The sequence below is a fragment of the Anguilla anguilla genome, chromosome 14, assembly GCF_013347855.1.
Source record: "Anguilla anguilla isolate fAngAng1 chromosome 14, fAngAng1.pri, whole genome shotgun sequence".
In the NCBI taxonomy this organism is placed as follows: domain Eukaryota; kingdom Metazoa; phylum Chordata; class Actinopteri; order Anguilliformes; family Anguillidae; genus Anguilla; species Anguilla anguilla.
Window position 1 is genome coordinate 7,368,294 of NC_049214.1, and position 17,152 is coordinate 7,385,445.

General features: G+C 40.4%; 1 protein-coding gene across 1 annotated transcript; it reads right to left on the bottom strand.

Annotated features, from left to right (window-relative positions):
- Positions 1–2,918: 2,918 nt before the first annotated feature.
- On the bottom strand, positions 2,919–14,753 carry LOC118213307 (antiviral innate immune response receptor RIG-I-like). The gene is made up of 18 exons (XM_035392171.1): positions 14,402–14,753; positions 13,646–13,783; positions 12,374–12,555; positions 11,950–12,121; positions 11,764–11,850; positions 11,475–11,606; positions 11,037–11,190; positions 10,486–10,744; positions 10,091–10,253; positions 9,455–9,556; positions 7,969–8,126; positions 7,703–7,838; positions 7,430–7,578; positions 6,662–6,752; positions 6,223–6,390; positions 5,952–6,103; positions 4,699–4,848; positions 2,919–4,521 (listed from the first exon to the last, which is right to left on the bottom strand). Exons 1-18 carry the CDS (start codon positions 14,493–14,495, stop codon positions 4,207–4,209), a joined length of 2,802 nt encoding a protein of 933 aa, XP_035248062.1. The 5' UTR covers positions 14,496–14,753; the 3' UTR covers positions 2,919–4,206.
- Positions 14,754–17,152: the final 2,399 nt, after the last annotated feature.

Consider the following 17,152-nt stretch of genomic DNA (forward strand, 5'->3'; position numbering starts at 1 on the left):
AAAAACAGTGGACCAAAAGAGTCATCCGTTATGGTGGATATAAAATGAATGTACACCTTCAAAAACGCTATGGAGAATGATTACATTATAACACAAAAAAAGGATAATTTGGTCAAACGTGAAATAAATTAATTCAAAGAATGTTGCTTGGATTGAAACGATTTATTTATAAACTAATACATTATTCACAGAAGAAGGCTCTGTCCTAATTTGAGTTGTGACCGTTTCTTCTCCCTCATGCTGTGCTTGGATTTCACGTCCCCCGTCCACCCCCCACCCCACCCCTCTCCCTCCTCTGTCCTCTCCGACAGGCACGATTTCAGCAAGCGATGCCCTTGCCCACAGGCGTGGGAAGCCGGGTTTTCACTATGGATATGTAATATGCACACTGCGCTGCAGCAGTCTCACTGTGTACTCTCTCCTACCAGCCACAGCCCACGCACATGTCTGTGAGTGTGACTGCATCCACACAGCTAGTGGATGCTGTGTGTGCGTGTGTGTGTGAGTGTGAGAGAGCGAGAGAGAGAGAGAGAGAGAGAGAGAGCGTTTGTGGAGCTGCACCAAGTAAAGAAGAGAGAAGGAGGGGGAGAGGTTCCGGTGAAAGATGCTATTTTTACATGCTGTGAGGAGGATAGTAGTGACTATGAGAGGGAATGACTGCAATACTGATGGAGTTGAGGGAAATGTGTATTTGTAGAGGAACGGTGACCATGGTAACCAGATGGCTGACATCTCCACTGACACCCCATTTTCTCACTAATTGTTTGCTTGGGGTACGGAAGGCTCTTAAATGGCACAGCACCAAAATGGCAACAGCCCTTCAAACTCCATTTAATGTGTTCACATTCTGCCTCTTTAGAGAGTAATTCATGTCCCTTAAGCATTTCTTCCACAGGTTGTGAAGACTCAAATGTGAAAATCTAGAACAGGCATTACTCTGGGTGCAAAGCTCCTATTTTAGCTGTGCAAGAGTGTTGCACTTTAGCTGGAGATCATTCTCTGGCGATTTCATTCTGCATAATGGGCAAGTGAAGTGAACGTTCTATAGACCGGTTTATTCAGATAGTAACAGGGGATTTCTGCAATCTATAAAACAGAAGGAGGACTCCCATTTATTAGCTGCAATGCCAGTTCCAGAGGCACTGAGAGTTGAGAGGGATGTTGGCCTTCTGCTTTTTATTAATATTTCTTGGCACATGTTTGTTTATGGATGTACATGTGTTATGCATGCTTTTATGGATTAGGTATTTTAGATGTAATACTTTTTAAAGTGTCATGGGGTGGTTAAAAGCATTGGCAGCAGTACCTCAAAGCAGTGTCCCACTTCAAATCACCCAGAATACCCAGCAAGGTGTCTATCTTTCCATCTTAGTTTGCTTTGCTGTTTAGACCAGGTCTGCAATTCAAAGTCACCATTCAAGTTTATGACTGTGAGTAGAATTTCAGACTTGCCCATTCAAGTTTATAAATAATGGGAATTGTGCTGTCTTAATGTATCATAAAAAATTCAATCTTTTATTTCCTGTTGTCTTTATATCCTGGTGTGGTACTGTGCTTTGTTCTCATTAGTGGTGTAATGCTGAGAGGATCTCACACCTTAGTGCAGTGTAAAGGGATAGTGTGTCCCTTCACCCTATTGCACAACAGCTCACTCATAAATGATGTTTGCTCAGCTATTTTACAGCAGTTAATAATGATAATACAGGTCTGGAGAAAATCAGGGTTAGTAACACCCCTTGATTATGTTCAACTTGTGATGACAATTTCCTAGTATTTAGCATCTGTCTCTGCTCTGAATTTAATTAAGATGCCAGGAGGCTGAATACAAACATCAAACGAATAGTGGCTTGTTCACTTGCACATTACACAATTAGGACCAACACCCACCCACACACCTCAGCTATCAGTCAATTGGGGGGTTTTATTGGCCTGTGTTGGATACATTAATTTAAAAATTTGTTGTTTATCTGTATATTATCATTCGTTGTTTATCTGTATATTAGCCTTGTGGGTTATACTACTCAGTGTATTTTGATAAGCGTGTACCAGTGTGTATTAGATTACTCAATTTCTGCCTAAAGCATAATATTCACTGCCATATTTTTCAGCACATCTCTTATGCCTGCAGGCCTTTTTACAGTCCCATGAGGGCAAAAAAGGAAATTACTATTGGTTGTGACTACTTTTCTGACTTTTAATTGTAGAATATTATTACTTTAGGAGTAGGATAGTGAGGGTTGCTTACTGTAGGGAACAGCGAGGGAAGAATTACATCCTCTAGTTTGCTGTTAATGAAATCATGGCCCTCAAGGGCTGAGAACTGTTGGTTTTCCACCCTCCATTTACCTGGGAATCAGGTGCAAAGACAGTCTGGCCAATCAGTAGCGCTGATTCTTCAGTTAATTATTGGGGAGAAATGAAAATCAGGGCCAGATTTTGATTCAAGGGCCATTTTTTGAGTATTCATATTGTAGTTCCCTGTTGCTGAAATCATGGTCCTTGAGGTCCAATAACTTCTGGTTTCCACCCTCCTTTTACCTGGGAGTCAGGTGTAAATACAGTCTGCCCAATAAGTAGCACTAATTTTTCAGTTAGTTACCTGGAGGAAAAGAAAACCAGGGCTGGATTTGGATTTGAGGTCCAGATTTGAGTATCCATCCTCAAGTTATTCCAAAAAAGACCAGAATGGCAGAATGGGTGTTCCTCTATAGCATTGGCAACAGTGCTTGCCTTCTACTGTAAAGAACTAAATTAGTAGAGGTCACCGCCAGGGGTTCTGTTTACAAAGTGAGTGAAAAAGATCTATTTATAGTGCAGATTGATTCAATAACAGCTGACAGCATGTATGTGTGAATGTGTGGTTCTCAGGTAAAATCTTACAGGAAGACAATGTCTCGTTGATAATAATTACAAATCAATATAATTGCATGTTTTTATTTCTTGTGACTGTCCAACTGATCTTTCTGCATAATACATGATTTTATACATGAGTAATAAAAAATAAAGAGCCGTCTGTTAAAATTCTGCGCACAGCTCAACAGTATCTGCACCACAGAGACACTGTAGTTATTACTTCCCCCGGCAAGTTCACATGAGGCTGCTGCGTTCTGCCTAGCGACAGACAGACCACACTGCAAGCTACTGAGCAGCCCTGGCTGTCAGACAAGCAAATGTTCTTGCATTTTATGCACATATTACATATCTATATTAAATGCTTTATCAAAAATCAAACCCATTGTTAAGGCTATAACAGATTAGGGTATTGTTATTGTACATGTGTTTTACACATTCCAGAAATCTTAAGAGTACAAAATGGAGTAAATAGCTCATGTTAAGATGTTCTTTTTGTATGCATGCAGACTGCTTTTGTTAATTTTTTTTTTTACTGTGGCTTGTTAACCACATTCTCTTCTCTGTGTGACAGGAAAAAAAGAATGCTGTTCAGGATGTAGATTTTTCCCTGCTGGTTTAGAAAGGACGACGTGCAGTGCGGCAGTGCTAGAGAGTTAAGGTAAATTAAGGTCACGCAGCTGTCTGCTGCGTCGTTGGGAGACTCGGCACAGCAATACTGCAGCCATCCATTCCAGACCCGCACACACCTGGAATACAAACCAGCATCTAACAGTCCTGCTCAACAGGGCAGGCCACGTGCCCCGAGGCAGTCTACACATTCCCACACGGGCTGATTTAAAAAGTGAGCTGAATTACAATTCCCTAACATTTCAGTTGCATTTTTATTCACAATGATTTGTTTCGTTCCACTGAATATTACTTATGAATGCTCATTCAAAATACAAAGGTGCATGATACAGCACATTTCATACAGCCTCAAGTGCTTAACAGAAAATTATAACAGGGTGGTATCATCAACAAGATGCAAAAAGTGAAAATACAAAATGATGCTGGAAAAGACGATTTGTAAAAACAAGATTGAATACGACAAAAAATCTGAACAAAATATACTAAGTGCAAATAAAATGACACTAGTACAAATGAATGTAGAATGATTGTCAAACATTCAATGATAAAGCAGGATATACCAGAGTAATAAAAAGTCATCATATCAGTACCAAAGGCTAATGCTGCCTGTATTTCCCACCTGTATTCCCATTACCACGTGAACTCATGAATAATATAATTTCAAAGTCAGAATTATAATTAAGACACGATTGGTGAATAATACGAGAGCTACTGTACTTCATGGAACTACACTCCTTTTCCCTGTGCAGTACTACTCTTATCCAGGATGTCGAACTCTTCTATGACTCCTGGAAAGTCCTGCCATTTATTCACTTTCGGTCTGCTCTGGGTGCGACTGTTGACAAAGATAAAGCCTTCTGTTTTGAGGAGGGGCACTTCAGGAAGCCCCAGGTATGATCCCATGATGCCCCAGTCACGGTTGCAGTCTTTGCAGGCTATCTTGCGTTTCATTTCCATATCATCATATTTCTTCGGTTTCGGGTGGGGTGTGACATTGCAGAGGTCGATGAAATCTTTGTTGATGACGACCCGGTGAGCGTTCTGCACAGAAATGATACATCCAGTGTTACTCGTAAAAAATCTCCCTACAAATATGCACAGACCGCACACCACTTTCTGCTGAGATATTTCTATCGATACATACCGATATTCTGATAATATCATTTTAAAATAACAGAGAAATTAAAAATCAAACAACAAAAATCATGTGTACTCTACCTTAATGACTCTGATATCTTTTGTATTGCATGCAAATTTTCGGCATTTTCCGCACAGCAGCACAAAGGGGTCCGTTTCCTGACTCCTGGTTTGGGCCATCTGTCTCTCGATATCGTATGTTTTCTTCATGATTGTCTGCATTTTGTTCACCTGAATTATCAAATGGAAATGAATAAACCACTAGATGTTAGAATTAGGAGTCAGCTGATCAGATAGACTAATTTTGTGTATGTGAGCTGAAACCAAAATGCACGCTCACAACTTTCAGCTCATCAATCAAAAATGTTCTTTCTCTCAGTGGCCAGGTTTTACCACATTGTATTCAGGATAAGTTAATGCAAGTCATATTAGTCAGTTTCCCAGCTGATTATATCACATTATTTCAAATCTATGCAAGTTTTGTAAAATTGCATAGTTTCTCCCCAACCTGAACCCTGAACAAATAAGGTTTGGAATTGTAGCCAAAACTCTTCTCTGTTTCACAGTTGGACATATTTGTAGCCTCAATTTCAATTTGTTAGCAACCTGGCGAATGTTAGGCATGTAACAACTGGCACAGGCAGAGTGGACAGATACCCCATTGCCACCTGAATCTAAACCATGGTTCTCTGGTTCTTGAGAGGGAAGAGGTTGTGCCTCTTGAGAATTAGAAGGAAATAAGTACCAGCGCTACATAAAAGTTGACATTTATGTAAATTAACTTAATCATATGTACAGTCTGGAAACAAAACATTGCTGTACAAACAGCTACTTGAACTTTTCAGGTGATCAGAAATGTTTTAAGTGTCTAAAATATTCTTCCTTGCTCATAAAACTGTAAAGGCCAATTGAAAACATACAATAAAAGTTTTTAATTAAAAATCCCTTCAAGAAGAAAAACGTTGCTTTGTAGTGTTCACTCTCCTCAAGCAATTCAAGTCCAGCCACGTCCTCATTATAGCAGATAAATGACTTTTCTTAGAGAAAAAGCCATTTAAACTGTGTCAAATTGTGTCATACATTTTTAATGCAATCATCTCAGCAATCTTGAACTTTTGCCGTGCCTGCCACCTGTGAACTAGAAATTCTTTAGCAGAGAATAAACCGAATTGCATCAATCTGTTTATTTAAAGATGCTTAATTTGCAGTTAAAATAAGCAAACATCAACATTGAGGAAAGTGTTCAGAGTCATGTCACAGCATGCTGCTTTTCTGCTTAGTAAAATGTCTGCCACTATGACTGATGGTCTTCTGCAGAGTGGACTGCAGCTTACCTTGGCCAGGAACTGGGTGTGGTCGATTCTCTGTATGCTCTTTATAGCATCATACATCATCTTCTCATGTATGATATTGATCTGCTCCTTAGTGGCACTTTCTGAGTTGCTGGTGATCAGGATGCAGAGGCTGTCCTTTGCTCTGCCACGGCCTGCGACACACAGAACATTGCCACCGCATTTTGAGAACCAATGCTCTACACCACTGAAAGAGCAAGCTTGATATGGTAAAAGTGCAACCCAATTGCACAAGAGCTCTATCATAATGTACCTCTGGTCTGCACCATTTTGATGACATTGCCCACATAGTCATAGAGCAGTACCAGGTTGCAGCTGGCAATGTCGATGCCCTCGTCTGCCACAGAAGTGGCAATTAGCAACTTGCTGCCACCTTCCTGAAAGGCGTCCAGGGCGGCTTTCTGATTGGACAGGGACATTCCTAGGACACACACACAAAGAATGCTTACAACACACTTCGGTAGGTCCTCCATACAGAACTCACTCATAAATATTTCTATAGGAGGAAGCCAATTCATGGACTGACAAAATAGCAGCCTTAGCTGTAAAGCTCTACTGTAAACCCCCTCCCTACTGTAATGTTAACATTCTTTCTTCTCAACAGCTCAACTTCCCAGTAAAGCTTAATTCTGCTTCTTGGGCTTCAGGCTTTTCCCAATAGTGTCTGCACAATCCTAACCCTAATGCATTACCTTCAACTTTGTCAGTTTTTCTACGTCCAATGAGAACCTTTGGTCTGAGATGAGTTAGAGTAGGTGTTTCCAAAACCCATTCTTTAATTGCCTAGCAAAAGAAAATTAAGATACAGTAAGTAGTAATTATATACAATTAGGAAATATTCAATAGTTTTCAAATCCAGTGAACATTCCAGTCCTCAATTTCCTTAAGAGCAAGATGTCTTACTAAACAGCTAAAAATGTAAGACACGCATGCTTATATATGGGCTAATGCAGAGATTATTCTTGATGTATGGTACTATAGACAGTTGTCTGTACAAAAATAATTTCATTTGTTTTGTTGCTCCTGATTGATTGTCTCTGCAATGCACTGCCATTTTCTGGGAATCATAATGAAGGGGTCTCTGAAACATTGCTGTCTCAGATCACCTACTAAAGCTGCAATTGCTAAATGGCTCCGAGCAATACAAATGACAAAGGGAACTTTGAAATATAATGCAATGGGTCAAATGGGCATAGTAATGGGGGGTGGGGGGGGCGATTGCTATTTTCATATTTTTCATAATGAACAAGATTCTGCAGCTTCTTGTCTGCTTGCCTGATGGTCTTCGATGCACATTATTCTAGTCATTTGACATGCATTGTCCAAAGAAACATGGTTCCAGAAAAAAAGAAAAAAATTCTAATAGGTCAAGAGCAGGTTCCATTAATAGGAGCTATGGGGATGGATCATTCACTGGTTTGATATATGTTCACTATATGTTCAAAGAGTGCACACCTCACCTCTGCTAGTGCCCTGGTCCTGACAAACAGGATGGTGCGAGTTTCAGGTTTGAACCTGTACTGCTCCTCAAAGACCAGCTGCAGCTCGGACAGCTTGGGATTGTCCATACCATTCTCATTCGCAACATTTTTCAACATGGCCTTCTTATCTGGAACAAAATTATGAATGAGACTTGCTGCAGTTACATTTCCTTGGTCTGCATATGAAAGTGTGTTCTATGTGTTAGAACAAGAGATACTGCAGGAGGAAAGCGTTCAGAAACAGAAAGTTACCTTCAAAATAGTTCACCAGTTTCTCATCAGTCTCATCGAAATATTCTGGATCCAAGTTGTCAAAATGCTCCTGCAGATATTTGAAAGCATCTTTCACCCGAGCGTCTTCTGATATGATCAGGCAGTCGTTGTATTTCTGTATAATGAAAAAACACAAGGCAAATATAATATTATAGTCTAAGAAAGGGAGAGATTGAGTAAAATCACGTTTTGGAGGTGGATTTGGGTCATGTGACCGCCTGTGGGTAAACGGGGTATGGTCGTACCCTAAGGTGCTCTGCACAGGTCACCAGCTTTCTGCAGACCTTTTTCTCTTCATCCTCATTGTCCAGCCTCAGAACCTTGCAGTTCCTCTGGACCTCCACAATCCATTGCTCATAAGACTGACTCCCACGTGTGCTACGTGGGATCTTGGACAGGGAGTCTGGTGGATTTAAGGAGCCAAGATAATCACCCAAACAATGACAGAAAGCAAAAATTATGGGTGACCCTTCTATTAAAAATAATGCTGCCCTTACATTATAGCTATTCTTCTAATGTGATGCATTTAATGTATAGTGCCATATTGTGTTGAACCACATTAACCTGTTAAATTACTCTGGGTATGCATGGCGCCTAAATACATGAATAAATACATAAATAACAAAATAAATGTGTGTATTTTGATTAAATTACTACATCAATACACAAAATAATTTCAACTAACAACCACCTGGGCCACCTGTTTGTCTCCACCATGTGACCTACAGGGATTTAAACTTGTATTTTCATGGTTATCCTGATGGAGTGCCCATAGGCACTTCAATGGCACAGGTAAATGACAATTCACACAATGTGTTACTAATTGAGACATTTATAAACAATTAGTTGATCTAATTTGGGGAAAGTCAGGAAGAAAAGTGAACATGGATAGAAGTTTAAATGCAGGTCCACTCCTGGTCATGAAGAGCTGCAGGGTCTGCTGGCTATTGTTGTGACTCAGTACTTCAGTACAGATTGATCGGTTAAAGCAGTCGATTACACAATTAACTCAGGTCACCTGTTTTCTTGGGTCTGAATTTATCGCTGATCTTAAGAGAAAGAAAAAAAAAACAAACAAATAAAAACAGCAGATCTGTGGTTCTACAGGACCAGGATTGAGTATCGTTGCAGTAAAAAGAAAAATGCATCCATATAAAGCAAGGGCATCCAATCTTATTCGAAAAAGGCCGGTGTAGGTGCAGATTTTTGTTTTAGCACAGCATTAAGACACTTGATTCTACTTAAGGTCTTCATTGAAGACCATGATTAGTTAATTAGTTGAATCATGATTTTTTTTTCTTTTTTAATTTACTTTTTTGTGCAAGTTAAATGTAATATAACTGCCTCCATTTTTAATGTGGGCATTTCTCACTGCTTTCAACAAAACCTATCATGCCGTTGTACAACATTTAATACTGAAAATATTCACTGCAACATGTCCACAGTAGTAATTGAACTCAATTTAACATGGGAGTGTCACTTGTGAACATCACTGTCAATCATTGTCTGTTCTTGATTAGTGCCAATTACTTCATCAACTTAGATTATCGAGGTGGTGCAAATGGAATAATTGTTTGAGAAGGGACTTGACAAAGAGGCTATCATGACCTCTAGCTGGCAGAGAACTGAATAGCATGTGAGAAAACGAGAGGAGACAGACTGGTGGCCTTACTTATGAGCAATAGGCCTAGCGACCAAACACTGAGACAGTGGTTTTGGAGCAATTCTTACCAATGTTGTAGGTATTGTTTGCAAGGGATTCCACATGGGCCATCAGTTCCAACACAATATCCATGAAAGGGTTGGCGACACGGCGCTTGGCAATTCTTGTATCTATGAAAGATATGTGAATATTCTCTTACACTGAAACCATGATCCGCACAAGAAGATACAATATATTTGTGACATCAAATAATATCACAAGAAATGATAACAGTATTCAACTGAGACTACAGTACTATCTTTAGTGGGCGATAAGATGTTTCCCTGCTGTCTGACCATTAAGAGGCTCATATGAATAATGGCAGCACAATGCAGTTTTAGACAGTAGATATACAGGCAGCAGATCAGTACTTGAATGGTGTAAGTTGCAACCCAACAGTGGGCTGACCTCTGACTCAATCTATTCCACCAGTATTGATAGAGTTACACGAACACATATAAATGCTGTTTCTGGCCAGGAAATCAATATATCACATAACTGTAATCTTTCTCTGATAAGCGACAAGCAAGAAGGCCACAGTAACATATTCTGAAGTAGTAATTACATCAATACAGACACACTCACAGAAGGCCAGAATGGTGAATGAATAAGCTGGCAGTGCTTAAAGGAAATGCATAACCAGGAGATAATGAGCTGCACTGTACCTTTATCTGGAACAAAGACATGGGAACTAAGCTCTCCCTCATTCTGTCTCACAGTGGAGATGGTGTCAGTGTCCAGGTTGGCACACAACTGGTAGATGTGCTCTCTGGCATCCCGCTCATTCTTGGACTTGCCCACTCCAACAGAGGCTGTCAGACCCACAATCTGAAGAGTGGTGTACAGGTATGTTCATGTAGAGGGATGTTGTAGTCGAGGCTTATTTTTTTACTCAAAATGCTTATAGGTTAAATGATAATACTTTGACATACTTGCAGATGTTTTTATGATTGCTGAAATGTACCTCACCATTCTTTTTTAATATTTATGGAGCATGACATAGACTTCTGCTTAACCCAGGAAGACATGGTTATCTAGTTCGGACTCTTCAGTAAGCTACCTGTGGGAGTGGTGTTGGTTCAGGACCCAGCTTGATGTCCAAGTACATCTTCATGATTGCATTATAGGCGTGGTTCTTCATGGTGTGGTGGCATTCATCAAAGAAAATGAGGGTGAATGTTGAGAGTCCAGGGATTGTTCCATCTTGAAGGTTAATCTCAAGAAGCTTTGGTGTCATCACTATGATCTCACAAGTCTCCACTGAAACACGGATAGCTATTGGGTTGGCATCGTCCCCAAAATGACCGGTCACTCCAACGCTAATACAACAGACAAATATCAGGGTTTAAACAAAGATCTCCAACCAGACCCATTTTCACATATTACAAATTCAACTGGTTTTCACTGGGTTTTTAAGCAGGGCATGCCTGCCACCTCCTGGATACATAGAACATCGACACAATCTTACATCCAACATACTTAACTGTACACAGTGCAGGACCCTTAAGTTGTAATCATACCTTTCATACAGACATGTTTTTTGTTACATGTCAACATGAATCATAGGAGTCACAGGTGAGATAAAATGGCTAAAAATGGGGCAGGCCTTACTCTGTGTTCTCAAAGTACTTTTGAAACATTTCCATCTGCTGTTGGCACAGTGGGATAGTGTTGGCCAGGAACACTACTTTCCGCCCCCTCTCCTCTGTGCTCTGCTCCAAGTGATGCCTGCAGATCTCCATGGCAACCATCGTTTTCCCTGAGCCTGAGCCAAGACAAAGTGTTCTTGGTCTCATTGGCCAGACAAAGTGACAGACCGAGTTCTTTGAATCATCTGGAAATCTGTATTTGGAATGTCTCGGCTCAGAAAGTCTACCACATGGATTGTACCTCTGATGTTAGCCCAAATTACAGCATGTGTTTCAATAGGATGGAACTGGTGCACAGGAATGTTTTAAGAACCACTGAATTGACGTGACAGTAACTTGTCTCAAACACATACTGTTTCATATAAAATTAGGAAAGTGCTTTCACATGCTATAATCCCACCTGTTGGAGCACATATAATAGTGTTCTTGCCCTTCAGAGCTGGTTCAGCTAATTCTAGTTGGTAGTTTCGCAGTGCCACAGAAGAAGGCGCATCATAGTTTGATGTTGGTTGGCACCCATCTTTTCCAGCATCTGAAACAGACAATATAAAAACATACAATGCACCTATGCAACCTTGGTCAGAATTCAGATATATCCAAGGAATGACTACACTGGAGTTACAGATATATCCAAGGAATGACTACACTGGAGTTACAGGACAGTATTTGGCAAACATGGATAAAATTACCTGCACTGGCAAAGAGATTGGAGGGACCTGCTTCCTCGCTGAAAGAAATTTCCATTTCCTCCAATGCCTCTTCCTTGCCATCAACACCTGAAATAAGAAAAAGGGGGGGGGGGGAGGGATCAACCTTAATAGCTGCCTGGGGATCAACACAGGCATCACATGCAAACTAGCGGGCAAATAATTTACCACTTTGCTCAGATGCATTGCCACTCTGATCATCCAGAACATTCACCACTTGATCAAATCTACCCTTCCTCAGGGCATCCAGGAAGCAAGTGTACCACCGGGGATTATCTGTTCTGAGCAGGAAATCCAGCAGTGTATGAGTTCCACGCACCATTCCCTTCAGTTCAGTTATCTGAAAAGGTGAGAAGAAAAAAGGGCATGTGACTTCTTAAACATGGACAGGTGCTCTTTTATGGTACGACCTAGACGTAGCAAGCTAATGGCCTTGTTAACAGCTTCAGCAGCAGTCCACCACTTGGGTGTCAAACCCATGACCTTTGGGTTACAGGCTGTGCTCCTTAACTGTTGCAGTAATGCTGCTGACACAAAGCTTTCCCACTGTTAATGTATTGAGTGTGAAGCTCTGTGACTGAATCTCACTCACCTGCTCAACCCTCTCCCTCTGGGATGGCAGCAGTACCTCATGCATGTATGGCAGAATGTCCAGGGGCTTTAGCTGATTCGCCAGCATGACCCTGAGCTTCCTCACCTCCTCTTTGTGAATTGCTGCCTTCTCTATGTCAGCAAAGTCATTGGATTCAATGGCTTCAGCAAGGGTAGAGTAACCTGGAAACACAAGCAGTGGAAATCACAGAAGTTACAGCAATTGTTGGCAAACCAAGAGATAACATTGGACAGTATCAAAATTACAGTTATGGGTATTTAACCTTGAAATATATACAATGGACATTGTAAACTTCACTGTTGGTAGAAAATGGAGCGAACAAGCCAATGGAGGAAAACAATCCAAAGGAAGATGAACAAACAACACAAATAAGAAGAAATTCCATTTAATGAAATCTATTGACTGGGAAAATAGTTTTAAGTACGCCAAACAAACTATAGTAACTCAGTTACTTCGGAAATCCTTGTAACAAGTGTAGTGTTTAATTTGACAGGTTATAATTCCAATGGAAAATGTAGAATATACAGCAAGTTATTTTTAATCATCTTTGTCATTAAATTCACCCCAATCCCTTATATAGCCAGCAGCCATACCACCATGCACTCTGCTCCTGCCACCTGGCTGAAGCTAAGCAAGTGTGGGCTTGGTTAGTACTTGGATGGGAGACCTGAGTTGCTGCTGGAAGTGGTGTTGGTGGGCCAGCAGGGGGCAATCTTCCCTCTGGTCAAATAAACCCCAATGCCCCAGTGCAGTGACGGGGACACTGTTCTGTAGGAGATGCCCTCTTTCAGATGAGACGTTAAACCGAGGTCCTGACTCACTGTGGTCATTAAAGATCCCATGACACTATTCGCAAACAGTAGGGGGTTCCCTGGTGTCCTGGCTAAAATCCCAGCTCTGGCTCTTGCAAAAACTTGCCACCTAATCATCCCCTGATTTAATTGGCTAAAAAAATGTTCTCTCCCTCCAGTGGAGCTGCTCAGTGGCCAACAACACAGGATTGTGGTTGTACTGGGCAGCTCCCAGGTGTGAATGTGTATGAGTGTGAAGCAGGGCGTTGCTGCAGCGTGCTCAGCGAACCTGCCCTGGGTAAATAAAGGCTACATAAAAAATAAAAATATGATTCACCATATTGATCCCATCTTCTTTTTTTGGAAGCCACCGATATAAAACCATGAACCTGGTAATATGGCTGGAATTATTTGAATTGTTCCAATGGTTCTTTCAGAATAAGGATGGGTGGATGTATACCTGCATTGCTGAAGCCATCCAGGAGCATGCGAAACCAGCCTTGGGTCTCTGGGAGGTCATAAATCAATGACATCATCAGAGTGGCTGCCTCGGTCAGGCCCTTTTGGTCCTCTACGGTCTGGATTTGACCCTCATGGTCTGCAAATACAGATTATCGATGATCATATTACAATTTTGATTATAATGCTGTGGCTAACAACAATAACTGCTAAGGCTAAAGCCTAATAGCGGTGAAGATGAGGTACAGCGTGTGCTCTGACGTAGCGGTGGTTGGTGAGCTGAAAATTGGCAAAGTTCCACATTGGGTGGAAAGTGCAACTGGACTAACAGGGAAATGTTGACAATGTGCACTGTCAGGTTCATTCGTCTACTGTATAAATTATCCAAATACATTTAAGTGCCAAAATCACAATTGTTTTATACAGATGTGGCTCAATAGTGGCCAAATGACAAAGACAATTCCCAAAAACTCACAGGAGGTTGACAACTGACGAGTGTCAGTACCTGTCTAAAACATTCTATTTAACCTATTCATATCCATGACCATATACGTGCTTCGATTACGTGAGACGTGGCGTGTGCATATATATGGTATATATGGATACGTACATACATGCATAATGATAACCTTAATCGGCCACCATAATCTCCAACATAAAGTGGTTGTAATGGTTCTGCTGATGCTGCTGTTAGATGGAAATATACACAACAAACTACTTAAAAATGCTCAATATAACGGAAGTATGTCTGACTCACCATTCAGAAATTCAACCAGGGGTAGTATACATGATGGCTGGATAATATTTGTGATATATGTCTGATATTGCCGTAGAACGTCCTTATTCGTCATCTTCTACGGATGAGTGTAAACTCGCACTTCGGCGACGCGATCTATTACCCGGTTCAGTTTCGTTTCCCAGCAATCTGTTCAGTCCAGGGTAGGTAACTTTCAACGAAACGAAACACGGAAGCAAAGAAAAAAAAGTGCTTCAGAATAGACAGTGAATCCCTTGACATTTGATGTGATATCAGACATTGTGTTTGTTGCCCATTGATGGTTACGCCCATCACATAAAAATAACTTGATTTTGTTTCTAGGGGAACTGGTGTGTGTTTGTTCTGTCGTTCATTTTGTTTTTTGTTTGCTGAATAAACTGTATGTGCCGCCTTAGTCAGTCATTAAAAAATAAAAATAAAAAAAGTACTGTTTATGTTGCTATGACAAAAAATAAATAAATAAATTACCAAACAAGCAAAACTGGATTTAACTCGTGTAGTACATGAGAGATGTCAACACAGATAGTTTGAAAGTTGAATATTAACTTGGTATGGCTGTACTGTTCAGGCCTGTCTCATTCAGCACTAAGCATGACACACATAAGTGAGGCTAGTTAATAGAGAATGGTAACCACAGCTTTTGAAAATAGATAACTGTGTACAAATTAAATGCTTAGCAACAGTTTATTCATGACACAATACTGACTAAGAATCTGTTATATAAACCATTAGTATTACATTGTTTAAAGTGAAGCAAATATAGATTCAGTATTGTACAGTAAAATAAACCTATGATTACATACGTATACACGATTACTTGTACAGTCGATTTGAAATTTGGCCACAATATTTTCAGGGAAGCAAGACCGGAGTGGATAATTCACAGCTCATTCACAAACTCACAGAGAGTTATTAGAAGGTGCATTTCTGTGCTTGCAGGGCAGCACATTACTGCATGGAATAACACTTTCACCTCACCGCAAGACGGTGCCAAGTTGGAATCCTGACCGAGGGCCTTTCTGCGTGGAGTTTGCAGGTTCTCTGGTTTCCGCCCACTCCCCAAAGACATGCAGTAGGCTAGTTGAGAGTCTGTAGGTATGAAAGTGAGAGTGAATTGTCCTGCTTCTCATTCATTGCATGCTGGGATAGGCTCCAGAGTCCCCCCTCATGACCCTGAGCAGGAACAAGCAGTTTAAGAAAATGGATGGTTATATGAATGGATTTCTAAGATTGCCATGGTAGCCTCTATACATCCAATATTAGCTGAATTAGAAAGAGGACCACTGCCTGAGATATTAGCTTTATAGAAAACAACCTTCCTTCCACTCTTTACAGATTTATAAACTTAGGGGTTAGGTTCTAACAGCGCAGATGTGAGCACAATGCCTAAATACTCTAGAAAGCATGATATGAGACTCTTCTCCATCTGTGTGTCTCTTTACACTAATGTAGGAAAGTGTATACTTAGGAGAGGGCCACAGCAATTTCTCATAGTCATCTTCCAGGCCTCCAGACGACGTAGTCTCCACATATGACACACAGTGCAACTCAACACCATTTGAGCTGGAGGACACATACCTCAAAACAAAGAAGCTGTCAGTCTCCCTGGCCCAGAGAGGCACTTAAGGTGCTCTAGCCATGATTGGACCTCAGACTTTTCTGATGGAGAGTGTCCAGAACAATTGATTTTGGCTTTTCTTTCTCCAGCATTGATGGCCTGCTAATGCAGAATGCATTTAGTTTTCCGTCTAATATCTCAAACAGGCAGACATTGGACTGACTTCTTACACGTTGAAAAGCTTAGCAGATGATTGTGTTACTAATGTACATGTGGTATGAAATATTGAGTGACCTGACCTGTTACTAGGCTATAAAGACTAAACTGTGCCTGTATGCAAGTGATCGCATTCCAAATGTAAGCAAACAAATTCTGGTTTCAGGTTACTATTGTGAAAAAGAATAAAGATGTTGTGAAACTCAGAAATATTTAGTGGTTGTTTTAACAAATTATAAATGATAAGAAATATTTTCTATTGAGAGGTGCTGTAGTAGAGGGAGATATTTCTTATTTCTGATTCAAAATATGACACAACGTTTTAAATTAAATATTAAGGACTGAGGAGGGAAAAAAAACACTTTTAAGGAAACCTTTACGTTAGTTTGCAGCTGCTTCATGTTGCTTGTTGCTCGTTGATATTGTGCAGGCTGTCTTGATTTTTGGTGTGGTCAGCTAAATCACTGTTGCACTTCCTCAGTCATGGGGAACCACTGCATTTGTTGTTTTTTTGTCAAAGGCAATCTCTTGATCAATGAAGGTTTTGACAACATGTTTAAGGTCTACCACAATTGTATGGTTAATCATATTTTAACACAATGCTGGTTTATCTCGTTGTAATTTGGTGTCAGCAAACACTTGCATTATACATATATTATACAATTACATACATACATGTTTGCCAGTTTTAGATATCAGAGGGGTAATGGTCAATTCCCTCTACCTATACATTTTCAGTTCCATTTTTTTCCACAGTTCCAATTTCAGAAAATAAAAAGCATTTTATGGGTTTTTCATACCAGCGTGTGCTATGTTTCCCTCTGGATAAATTTCAGCTATATCCATGACAACTTATGATTACATAATATATTTTGGCGAGAAATTTAGATGTTTAAGTATTGACAGAGGCATCTTTCCACAAGGTGTCACTGGAGAGCCATGTAAAAATGGGAATT